General features: G+C 43.4%; 1 protein-coding gene across 1 annotated transcript in view; it reads right to left on the bottom strand.

Annotated features, from left to right (window-relative positions):
• Nucleotides 1-12,847, bottom strand: part of COL4A6 (collagen type IV alpha 6 chain) — a gene marked incomplete at its 5' end in the record, with an annotated part of 144,246 nt that overhangs the window by 4,489 nt on the left and 126,910 nt on the right. Inside the window, 15 exons of the mRNA XM_067304442.1 lie at nt 194-310; nt 1,971-2,117; nt 2,393-2,491; nt 3,489-3,650; nt 4,464-4,580; nt 4,950-5,075; nt 6,143-6,214; nt 6,640-6,747; nt 7,496-7,603; nt 8,026-8,100; nt 8,637-8,700; nt 8,963-9,144; nt 9,459-9,584; nt 9,867-10,010; nt 11,070-11,240. Of these exons, the coding sequence (XP_067160543.1) occupies nt 194-310; nt 1,971-2,117; nt 2,393-2,491; nt 3,489-3,650; nt 4,464-4,580; nt 4,950-5,075; nt 6,143-6,214; nt 6,640-6,747; nt 7,496-7,603; nt 8,026-8,100; nt 8,637-8,700; nt 8,963-9,144; nt 9,459-9,584; nt 9,867-10,010; nt 11,070-11,240 (1,818 nt within the window). The remainder of the gene's footprint in view (nt 1-193; nt 311-1,970; nt 2,118-2,392; nt 2,492-3,488; nt 3,651-4,463; nt 4,581-4,949; nt 5,076-6,142; nt 6,215-6,639; nt 6,748-7,495; nt 7,604-8,025; nt 8,101-8,636; nt 8,701-8,962; nt 9,145-9,458; nt 9,585-9,866; nt 10,011-11,069; nt 11,241-12,847) is intronic.

Below are 12,847 nucleotides of genomic sequence, written 5' to 3' on the forward strand. Positions count from 1 at the left end.
ATGCCTCCCACATCCACAAAACATTAAAACCAAAAGATGTTCAGGATTGTACAAGGTAGAAGATCATGTACATCCCCTGGTCTTCCTAAGGTAATTAATTTGGTGTTGGGGAGGGTCTCTGCAGAACCTATGGGCAAACGGAATTCTACTGATTGCTTCTTTTTGATCTGCGCTCTCCAAATAATAAAATTACCTTCAAATCCCTGTAGTCCTGGAGCGCCCAAAGGTCCTGGATCCCCAACTATGCCAGGTGATCCAGTTAAACCATCACGTCCTTTCAAACCAGATCTGCCTGGCAGACCTTTTGTACCTGAAATTAAGTACAATCATTACCATCACTGTTTCCTCATTCTAATGCCTTCACTCCTACTATCAGAAGAGGAATATGTTGTGAGCAGCCATGCTGAGAACTCACTCTTAACAGCTGTAGTTACAAGCAGCTAACTCTATACAGATATTCCACATGATCTGACTGTCAGTTAAATGATCAGGATACACAACTGAACATTAGACAAAGCTGAAAATGCAGCACAGAGGTCTGGAACAGCCTACAGGGATAACTGTGGAAGTTTGTGAACTCTTCTCACTTCTGTCTCACACGATTTCTGCCACAGTGGAAACAGAGACCTCTGCAGGCGGTTGTAAGCAGAAGAAAAGTGAGCTACCTTCCTTATGTCCTGGTTAAGACTTGAAGTCACTCCTTTTGCTTGATTTCACCCTTTTTCAAATTAGGAAATTGGCTTCAATGATATTCAGTCTTAATGTTACATAAAATTAAAGTCTCTAACTTGAATTAAGTTCCCCTTTCTCCCCACCCCAGTATTCAATGATGAGCATTTGACTGACAAATCTTTAAAAAGTCTCAGGGCAGTGAAGGGTGCTCAAAATAGAGGCTTACATTTTAGTGGGAGATCACAGAAGGTGCCTGGCTAGGAACATTTAAAATCCACTCAAGATTGTCTTGATCTTAAACTAGAAAGGTTTGGTATGGACAAACCAAGAATCATAGATAAAGTAAGGGTTTGGAAGTAAATTAAAAAATAATAAAATAGTAGATTATACGGAGACAGAAGGGGTTATGCAATTGCACAGAGTTGGATACTTAACATGTGGTCAGTAACGTGGAAGATTAATATTAGTATAGAGAAATGTAATTGGGAAACAGATGGGTGTACATTTGCATAGATTTTGTAATGATTAAGCATTAAAAATAGCATAAAAGGACGTAATAAGACTTCCCAACGACCTCTCTTTGCACTGTTCCACAGTGTCTGCGACCTGATCGCCTGGCTGGCAGTGTTAAACTCTCTCAACTTTTACTACCTGCATCTTTATTCGCTGTAGGAACTGATGACAGCCAGGCACCAGCACAGCTCTCTTCAGCACGCTGGGGTTCAAAATAGCATCTAGGGGAAGGACTGATGCTAAGTGAGGGATTCTCTATAGGAGTTTTCATGAATGAAAGAGAATATTAACATTTAAAAACTGCCTAAACGGCAGCTCTAGGAAAGGAATCACTGGGACTTGCTGGGCCTAGTGGATCCTACTGCTGCAGGACCTGATCCTGTACCCACTGAAGTCACTGGCAAAGAGACATAAACTGCAGTGGTACAAACTGAAGTTCCCAGCACTTCTCTGGTTACAGTATTTCATTCCCAAACCAAATCATTCCGAGTGGTGAATCATTCTTGGGACCACTCCATCTGCTAGTACCTAAGCTGGTATCGTATCAGCTACATCACAGGCTGCTGCTCCTAATTCTGAAAGCCTAATTCAAAAACACTATAAAAATACAAGAGAATAATTTAGCAAACACATTCTAATAAATAAAACATGATGATTATATGCATTTTGATGCAGTTATTTCCATTATTAGAAAAACCTGTAAACCCTCCTAGTGGATTTGATAAAGTAGTATTCTCCATGTAGAAGGCCAGCATTTCATTTGATCTGAATGAGGAGCTCTTTACCTGCTTTTCCAACTGGGCCCTGGAATCCAGGATCTCCATCAAAGCCAGGGACACCATCAATCCCTGGCAGACCAGGTAAACCTGCAGGAGCTGTGATTTTTTCTGGCTGTGGGGTTATACCTGGAGCCCCTGGTCGGCCAGGGAGACCTGCACAGTGTAAATAACAGCATAAGTACTCCCCCCAAAATTCACAGCTTTGATTATAATACTGACACAAAGGAGAAGTATGATGAATTAAGATTACCTTAATACATCAGCACTGGGTATCTTTCTGTAAGCAATATGTCAAGCTCTTATCAATTTATTTCAATCTCTAAGATTCCCAAAGTTCCCCCAGATAAGCCCATTAAGGGAGCTCTCATATCTACCCCAGCCTGAACATCTGCTACAAAGTACAGCTCTTCAAATCCTCTGGTACTCACCACGACGGCCCATTTCGCCTTTCAGCCCAGGGTAACCAGGATCCCCGGGAGGCCCATCTTTACCTGGCATCCCCATAAGGCCAGGCTCACCCCTTATACCTGCAAAGACACATGGCAAAAGACCTCAGAGGCTAAGCATGGGGTCCTGATTCTGACCCACAGCTGGGGCGCTGAGAAACACAATGACAGCAGCAATGGGAACAGCATTTCAACTCTGAGATGGAGGAACCGTGACCTTTAAGGAATTTGTGCCCATTTTGATGTCCAGAATGGCTGCAGAGCCTCCAGACAAGAGCTTCCACTGCTACATTATGACCCTTTACTGGAAGTATCCTTCCCCACCCATGGGATAACCCGGGGAAAGTGTCTGGGGAGAACACATCTTTTCTATCTGGAATTCATCTCCATGCACAGCACAAAGGTATAGGGATTTGCCAGCCGCCCACGAAGGCAGAGAGCATACAGTCCTTCACCTGGCGATGGCTCCCCATCCTATCCTGGCACTTGAGCTGTGCCGTTTCTCTGAAACCTTGCTACTAGAGATCTTTGTTACAGTTGCTGTCTAGTTTCCTCTGGCAGGGACCAAAGAGAGCAACATGCTCCCTGCATTAGCCCAGAACAGGATCTCTTAACTCCTAAAACCCTCTTAGTCTCTTGTTGAAACCCAAATCCCCCACATCCACCAGGCTATGCCTCTGAGCATACACAGATAGGAGGGATGGTCCTGCAAAAACAGTATCCCCAGTTCTTGCCTAGAGAAGAGAGAACCACACACAGGGCCGTGAGTGGACAATTGCAGCCAACAAGCCCAGCGCCATTGCATGTGGACATCCTCTACCCAAAAAAACAAAGAGAAGGGAAAAAAACATGAAAGACACATCAAAGAGCACCTGCTGCTGGCCTCATTTTGCTGCTTTTGGAGTTAAAACCTTCACTGTTCTGGGCTGAAGGGAAGGACTTAGACAACAAACTCAGCTGTACCTACACCTGAACAAGGATCTGTTTCAGAGCAGTCACACTCACCACACCATAGCCATTCATGCTGTCAAGGGGACAGCTGCCAAACCACACCCGGATCCTTTCAAGACAAGATTACCTTTGAATCCAAATGCTCCAGGGAGCCCAACTGGACCAGGGGGTCCCATGTCGCCCTTAATGCCTCGTAAGCCAGGAACACCAGCAAAACCTGGATTGCCTGTGTCACCTTGATCAGAAGCTGGGCCAGGGGGCCCTCGTGGACCTGCAGGACCTGGGAGACCTAGATACAACAGTGGTAATTAGCACAATCTGTTCCTGGGGCAAAGCAAATTCTGCTGCTATTCCCAGTTGGTCATCCTAGATGACAAGCATCGTTTGGGTATCCGTATTTCCAAGGGTGTCTTCCTCCCCATGGGAGGTCCCCAGGTCCCCACTTGCTTATATCCACTTAGGTCCCAGAAATCTTTAAATACTTCTGACTACAGTCCCCTTGCTTCAAATTCTGGGCCTAAGCCCTGCCCCACCTGGTAGCTAGCCTAAACAGTAGCTTCAAATCCTTGGCCAAGGAAAGTCCTAGAGTCCCAGCCTTTTCCACAAGGCTATCAGGCAATGAAGGAGCACCAATAACATCACAACAAATCTGTCCAACTATACTTGCTATCAACCTTAGGGCAGGTGCTCCCTGTAAAACTCTGAGTAGCAATGAAGTTTTGCTGCCTCCCAGATCACATGGGATACTTCTAAACTTTACACAGAGCCTCTGATCACAGCTGTAGGAAACTGCAGTCCAAAATTGAGCTGGGGTCCAAATTCAGACATAATACGCTGGACCTTAGTGCTTTAGCCTGTCTTAAGTATCACAATAGCTGATATGAATGGGGACTAGAGGGCTTTAATAACAGGCTTGAACCAAATCAGGATTCAACAGCAGGAATAGAAACCAGATCCCCTTATGCTCAAGCCCTGATCTAAAGCACCACAGATGATTAGAGTGTCACTACTCATTTTCCCCCAGAGCTCTTCAAAGGAAACACATAAATCAACACAAATCCCCTTAGCTAGTCCACTCTCCTTAAGACGCCTCTCTCCATACCTGAATTTCCATCAACTCCTGGGTGGCCTGCATCCCCAGGTCTCCCGGGTATATCAGAAGGAAGAGAAACTCCAGGTGTTCCTGGCAAGCCAGGCAATCCTACAGGACCAGGAGGACCTAGAATCAGAAATATAAAGTGAGAGAGGAGTAGTATCCAAAGCTCTGCAATGATCTTCAGAGATATGGACAGAATAGTGGCCGAGTGGTGTTTATACTGAAGACAATAAAGAGACTCAGACAATAAAAAGCTCCCCACTACCTGAGGGGAAAAAAAATACTACATTCTGCTGTTTGAGAGAAGTACTGACACTGTAAGAACTATATAACGAACTGTTTCTCAGATATATAGCTACATCACTCATTTAACAGTTACCTGTCAAATTACTGACCATCTCTGTGACTTCAGGAGTTCTCTTTGGTACCTATGCTGACTGTGCAACCCACTACCCTGAACTCCCACCAGGCTTCCAGAACATTGACATTTACCCATGTCTCCTGATGATCCTTTTGTTCCAGGGAATCCCAAAGCTCCTCTGCCAAAGCCTGGAGAACCTTCTTCACCCTTTGGACCTGGGAGACCTGCAGGGCCTTTCAGTCCAAGTTCACTCAGACCTAATTACACATAGTTAAAGAAGGTAAGAGAGCCTACTCAAACTGCCTAACATAAGTTAAATTGTTACACAAGCTGAGCTGAAACACAAAATTAGTTATTCACCACTCTCTCTGCTGTTTTCAGTAGAGCACCAGAAAGAGTTCTTGTGCCTGATGTGCTACTCCAGTTGTGAAGAGTGAATTTAAACAATCTGTAAGCTGCTGAGAGAGAAGTACATGACCTAGTCTTCCCACAAGCTCTTGCACAAGGATGTGAACATAGCACTCATATGACAGGATTTGCCTGACATCCTGCGTACTGTGCCTCTCAGGAGGACAGAACATTGAATCAGGCCTCTGGTCTTTAAATAATCTAGTGGGCTTCATGTTCCAAGATGGAGAGATCAGTTCGCACAGACTACTGCAGAAGGACCACACTGAGGCATGAGCAAATACTAACCAACCCCAGGCAGGAAAACTGTGGAGAATCTCTATACTCTAAATCATTACCTTCCGAAAAAGAATGTTCCAAATAAAGAAAACACAGGTATCATTTCAATTTTACAAACCAAAATTATTTTGTCTAGTCAGCAACAAAGACCACTCTGGATTTCTTTCATTTGTACAGTAAGAAAGTACCACTGTCATACATAAAATACCTGCCACAAATTTTATGCTATCTGTGCTATGGGCAGCAATATGAGAGCTATGGACAGCAATATGGGAGCATGCCATCCTTAAGCTCAACTCAAAGCAAACCTTTGATGCTGTCCCCCTATATCAAGCATCCTTTAGAAATGGAAGACTCATGATTTCATCCAGTTGACTTTCCAGCAGTGACACAGTCCTTCAGGAATTCAAGGAGAACCAGCACCAGAGAAGACTCTTCAGTTCACGGGCCACATCCTGTTCTTACTGGCATTAAAGAATTTGGTCATGCACACCCAGTATCCTGAGGTTTTTCTTCATATTATAATTAAATCCAGAACTGGGTGAAATGAAGCATTTTTGTGAGGAATGCTGCTCTCATGATGGACCACTGTATGCATATCCCCAGCTATGACCCTCCTACTACACATCTCTTTTACCTGGTGTTCCAGGAGACCCTTTTGTGCCTGGCAAGCCATTCAGACCGTTTAAACCCGGAAATCCAGGAAACCCTGAAGAGACATTGGGAACACTTACGTAAGTGAACAAACAAGCAAATAATCTAGTTAGGTGAAATGCGTAAGATGTTTCATGCAGACTACACCATGTGTTAGAAGCCTGACACACAGGGGAACATAGTACGTAATATCTTCCTTCACATGGGCCCATTCATGGAAACTCTTCCTACTGCTCTCACTGGTTTTACCCTCAGTGAACCCTCTAGTGATCCAAATCAAGTGAGAGCCTCTCCCGTTCCAAACACTCCTCTGCTCATTTCTAGCAGCTGGTGCCTGCACTAACATTGCCAAGAAATGAGCTGATTTCCCACGCACAGCTGGCCCACACATAGCGTGCTGCCTGCCTGCTGTGATACACTTGGCTGAAACACTGTTTTTTCGACCCAATTTCTCCTCCCATGTGCGGGCTCCAGATATACCTTTGGGCCCTGCTGTTCCATGAGCTCCAGGGAATCCAGCAGATCCTGGCTGCCCTGGAGGTCCTGGTGGCCCAGGGATTCCTCTCAGTCCAGCATTTCCAGGGATTCCTAAAAACAAGCAGCAAAATGTCCCTGTACAACACATCCAGGCTGGAACAGCTCACAGCTCTGTCTTGCAGCTTCCGATCCTGCACTTAAGAGGGTGAATAAACTACTGTTTAGATAAAGCAAAAGCATATCCAAACTTCTCCTCACTACCACTGCTAGCATGGTGCTAGTCAAACAATTTATTTGATAGCTTTTTTTTTTTTTTTAACCATAGCAATGACATTCTCCATCATCCACCAAGTGACAGACTTGAACAGTTTACATACTGAATAATTAATTCAACTGATTTCCAAATAAAATATTACAACAGGATTTTTCACTGTTCTTCCATCTTGGTAACAATTTGAAAATCTGCCTGCTAGTTACACCACTACCCAAGATGCTTGTAGCTGTCTTCTTGGGTAGGTTTGGGTTTAGAGAGGGAACAAACTGAAGTGGTGCAGTGGAAGATTTTAGAGCAGCCCTGCCCACAGGCAGCTGCAGAGAAGCCGCTATTGCTTGTCTGTCATTGAGGTCTTCTTTATTTGTTAGAGGAATTCCTTTGGGTTTGGAGTGTGCAGGATTCACCAACAATTGACGCACAGGATTGGTTGCTACAGGACAAGGTGACACCTTTCAGAGGTGTCAAAGAAAATTCAGTGCCAATCTTCCTGTTTAAGCCTCAGCTGAGACAGGCCAACCAGAGCTAATGAAATGACAAGGTTGTTCCACAGCATGAACTGCAGGACTTAAGTGCCTAGTCCAATACCTGCTGGTCCTTCTTGGCCAAGATCTCCTGGGCCACCTTTGAGTCCATTCACTCCAGTGCTTCCTTGGTATCCTGGTTCACCTTTGGGCCCTTCTCTCCCTCTCTCTCCTGAAAGGATAAAAGCATACAGCATAAAAACATACAGTATGCTAGAGCACAAGTTAAACTGGAGGCAGGGCTGAAGAGAATAAGAAACTCTTTAGTCTGAGGCTGCAGCACTTGTGTCTGCTCTACCATGGTCTGGATTCTGGACCAGACTTTCCAGATGCCAAACACCAGTGCCAGTTCCCAAGTTCCTGGTCAAGAAGTGAAGTGGGACCCAGAATTACAATTGGGCTGTTCTAGGACATGTTCGTTATCATCTAGGTTTGCGCTCTGTCTGGATTACAGACTCCTCAAATATCACTTAAAGAACAGGACTAAAATGTTTCAATTTACAGATTAACAACCACCCCAAACTGGGCAATGCCATCCTAGCCTATTCCCTAGAATTTTGCATTCCTGAAGTGAGCTCTCAAGGGCTATTTCACCTGGGAATCCAGAGTCCCCTTGCTCTCCCTTTGCTCCAGCACTGCCAGGAACACCAACAGACTCTCCCCGTTCACCTGGGGGGGGGGAAAAAAGGATGAGGAAGCCATTCCACAATTGATTGTGGAGAGCAGCTTTCAGGGCTGCTCAGTAGCCTTGTTTATGAAAACACACTTTCACTACACTTCAAATCCATGGAGTAAATAAAGACAAGAGTAAATAACGTGTCTGAGTTTAGAAATGCCTTTAAATAGCAATGGATGCAAATGCACACAGGGTATAATAAGACAAACATTCACGGGTAATTCCACAGCATCCTGCCATTTGTACTTTTGATGCAAGCACATCACAGAGAAGGGTGCCTCTTGTACTGTTTGACATGTTTCACATCGCGCTGTGGCCAAGATTTCAAAGGAGCATAAAGTATTTAGGCACTTGGCTTGTGACCGACCTCATCTGAATGAGGATTCATTCTCCTAGTAAGGAGACATCTACTTCTGAGTCAGTCACTGGAGAGCAACAGACACTTCTAGAACACTACTCATTCATTTTAGCCATAAATCTTAGGACTGTGTGTACTGAAAGAGCATGAAAACTGTGAAAGATTTCTTACCCTTTGGACCAGGGAGGCCAATAGTCCCTGGGAATCCAGGTGTTCCTATGATGCCATCTGAACCCTGAAATTAAAAACCCCAAACTAGCCTTTGCTTATTGTTCCTCCTTGTCCCAAGCTAGGGTCATGTGAGATAACAAACAGACAGCAAAGATGTAGCAAAGATTATCCAAACTGTCATTCATCCGTATGAGACAAGCAAAAGCAAATTTATTAGGAAGTTTTGTAAGAAAAAATCCTGCCAGCTTCTGCTGCTCTGCTACAGAAGCACCAATTAGAACACAGGATTTTCCTAAGCACGTTGAGAGAAGCTGAGACGTATTTACCCTCTCTCCTGGCATTCCTGGGAATCCTATGATGCCAGCTGTACCCTTCTGTCCTGGCAGCCCAAGCCATCCAGACGGACCAGGGAAACCTGGGTCACCACGAGAACCACTCTCTCTGCTTGGTGACCCAGTTGGACCAGGGAGACCAGACTGTCCATGGCTGCCTGGGAATCCTTTATCACCTGCATATACACATAAAAGAGTATGATTCCGCTTCATAATACAGACATTCAGCTCATTTGGCCAACTAACTTTGTATCCAAAGCTCCCTTTAAAGAAGAGGAAGAGATGGCAATAGCTCTGCAGAGCAAAACTTCAAAGAACTGTTTTCTCAAAATTCAGAGTTGCCATATGCAAATCTTGCTGGAATGTGAATGACAGAATGGAAAATAGTAATATTGCAGGCTCTGTCAAAATGGTAGACCACATTCCATTGAGAGTAAACACAGTTCCTGAACAACTAATACTGCCAGCTTATTATAATGCTATTAAATACCTCTAGGTCCAGGGAATCCTCCAAGTCCAGCTAATCCAGGCTCCCCTTTGTCTCCTTTGAATTGCAGTGCCTGTTCTGAAGGCCTAAGAACAGGGAGACCAGGCGGACCTACGTCACCTCTGTCACCTGAAGAAATAAAGAAAGTCAGATGCAATAAAAATGCCTAACAGAGAAAGTGTATAACACTAGAAGCCGGCAGACAAAAACAGAACTGCTGAGCATCTTTCATGTCTCCAGATATCAGTTTATCAAGTGATGCCCAGCACCTTTGGGAACCAGGCCAAAGTATTTCACAGGGAAAAACATAACACAGTATCTAGAAGAAAACATCAAATACGTATACATCTCAGAAGGGCCTCCTAATCCCTCTACTACACAGCCAGCAATTGCCTTTCAGCTGTTTCTCACCTTTTTGACCTTGGAGTCCCAGAATCCCAGGGCTTCCTTCTCCTCCAGCTGTGCCAGGAGTTCCTTTAAACCCATTCACCCCAGGGACACCAGCCAGGCCTGGCATGCCAGGGAAACCAAGCAGGCCAGGAGATCCCTTCTCACCTGTACAGAAAACATGAAAAACAAGAGAGAAAATCAGTTCCTTCCAGTACCCTGCATATCCACCTAGCTGGCAGGTAGAGGCAGGATGGGTCTGGACAACCACCCAAATCTGGGCGAAAAACTTAATGGTGGAAGCACAGCATGGCCACTGCTGCTGTGGGTCTTCACTCGTGATACTCTCAATCAGCACTTTTCAGTTCACCATCAAGAGCATGGTCCCGCTCCCACTGGAGCACAAAACTCAATTGATTTCCAAGAGAATGACATCCAGTTACATGGCTCTATTACTCTCCCCCCCCAAATAACATAGAATTCTCAAAATAACTAACTATTGTATTGGTACTTAATAGCTATACATATTGTAAAGTTTTACTTCCTGTCTGGTTTATACTACATTCTCTCCCTCCTATGATATTCCCTTTACTTCATCATTTCCTTCACCATTCCTCATTTTTTCAATTTTCCTGTCTTTCTATCTTGATTTTCATGATCCTTTGTCCATAAGGATAGCCACAAAATTATCTGTTTTCCCAGCATCAGTGTTCCCATACAGAATTTCATATCTACACAGTACTTTCTTCTGTATCCATGCTGTTGGGCTGAGGAAAGATATATGTCATTCTCAGTTTCTACATTAATTTTTACCTTTCAAAAGAAAGGATACTACTGAACAGAGCTTTCTGGTTTATCTACATTTCAAATCAAACATCATTTCTGCAGTATCTCTTCCAGAACTGTTATCTTCTTGACCATGAGCATTAAGCAGTAGTACAGACACTACTAACCAACCACCACAAACCAACTTGGACACCAACTTGGGTGGTTGTTTTTGACTGGTAGTTTCCAGAAAAAAAAACGATAAATTCTTTGCCCAAGTCCTTTAAGATGAACCCCCTCATGACCATGATTTGACAATTAAATCCGTCAGTGATAAACCACACTCAGAAGTGAAACAAATGCACCCCAACACTAGCTGGGACTTCAGTCACTTCTGACAAGTAGGGCCTAAAATCTATACTAACTGTAATCTGAATCTATTTTCCTAATGGATATGCATACCTTTTGGCCCAGAGAAACCTGGACGTCCATCTCGACCAAAAGGCCCAGGTGGCCCTGAGAATCCTCGCTCCCCAGGAGATCCTGGAGCACCATTGAGACCTGGGAAGCCTTTCATACCAGCAGGGCCTTGTGGACCTGTATCTCCAGCTAGTCCTTTGACTCCAGGAAGTCCTGAATCAATATAAACAAGAACTTAATAGATTACATCAGACAAACACTGGGAGAGTTTTGTGGGCTGTTTTTCAAACTCTTAAAACACAGGATTGTTTTTAATATGACAAATGGACTTGAAGGCACATGCAGCCTACTAAGGCATAAAGTTTAGAACTGCAAAAGCATTAGTCATCTAATAATAAAATACCTATGAAGAGGGTTACTGCCTACATCACTACACAACTGGCAAGAGTGAAACCCCTTATGATGATCCATTTTTGTCTCCTTTACCAGACACTAAAGTGTAGAGCACTAGGTCTTACCTTTATCATCTAGGCAGCCAAACCAGGATGGGGAGTATCATTAATGCCAACTTCCACTACCTACCACATCCTCTGGGTGAGCCAGAGAGATCGATTGGAGAGGCTTGTTTTAACAAGTTTCTTTTCCACCTCTGCAGTTAAAGTGTTACTTCTTAAAAACAAATTGCTTACTAAGGGAACAAGCTTCTGATTGTGCTGTCATAAAACCAACACCATGTGCATTCAATTTTTCCTCTGAAGGATTCAAAATGTTTCTAGCTGCATTTGTAACTGTTTAGAATTTTAAATAAAGGCTCAAACCATTGAAAACAGAATGCTCAGATCCAAAGTGAGGAAGAGTGGAAAAAAAGCCAGTGGCTTCTGAAAAACAGCATTTGCATCAGTAGTACCCAATATATGAGCTTTGTGGTACCCAGAACTTAAACGCTTTAAGCTATACTTCAGTATTTTTTTAAGCAGAAGATGAAATAGCTGCTTTATTTAAGAAGAAAAAGAAAACGTATACTTAAAATCTATGCATTTTAAGGATTTCCTTATGGGTTTCAGGCTTTGATACCATCTGAGCATTCTCACTACAATGGTTCTTTGCCTTCTGGTTTGATTAGAAATAATAAGGGGTATCACCTATAGTCAATGCAATTCTTGTAGCATTGAAAGCTAGGTTGTTAGTCCATGAGCTTTTATGCTACACTGCATTTTCTCACCTTGACAGCCTATGTGAAGAACCCATAACCAAACAGTGTGACATCAGAAATGGAGAGTTGATGATAAATGGAATAGAAACATGGTGAAGGAAAAAACAGATAAAATATGTAAACAGAAAGAACAAGGATACAAAAGAAATTAATGATTTAGAGAGAATACAGATGCAAAAATCTTAGTCATTTGGAGTTTATCATCCTAGCAATTGAAGGTTTTAAAAATAGTTGAAGGAAAATCCAAAACTGTAAAATAATAGAGAAGCAAAAGACATATCAACATTAAAATAAAAATCTTAAGGCATTCATTCTCAAATGAGGTTAGTGCTTTCATTTATCTGCCTGTTGTCACTGTGTTCCAGCACTGTGTTTCTGTCAAAAGGGAAGGGTTATTTCACAGACCATGATCCACTAATTCCCAGGTTTCTCCTTGCTTGGTTCTCCAGTCTTGCATATACTGCTGTCATGTAACACTTTAATCAGTGCAGCTTGAGAGATACTGCTCTACTCAAGTGTTTATTTTCCCCATAAGGAGAAATGGAATAATTTTCTCTTACACCCCCATGGCTGTAGAAGACAGAATAAGAAGCTTGTGCTGAGAAAG

Source organism: Apteryx mantelli, chromosome 13 (assembly GCF_036417845.1).
Source record: "Apteryx mantelli isolate bAptMan1 chromosome 13, bAptMan1.hap1, whole genome shotgun sequence".
NCBI classification, from domain to species: Eukaryota; Metazoa; Chordata; class Aves; order Apterygiformes; family Apterygidae; genus Apteryx; species Apteryx mantelli.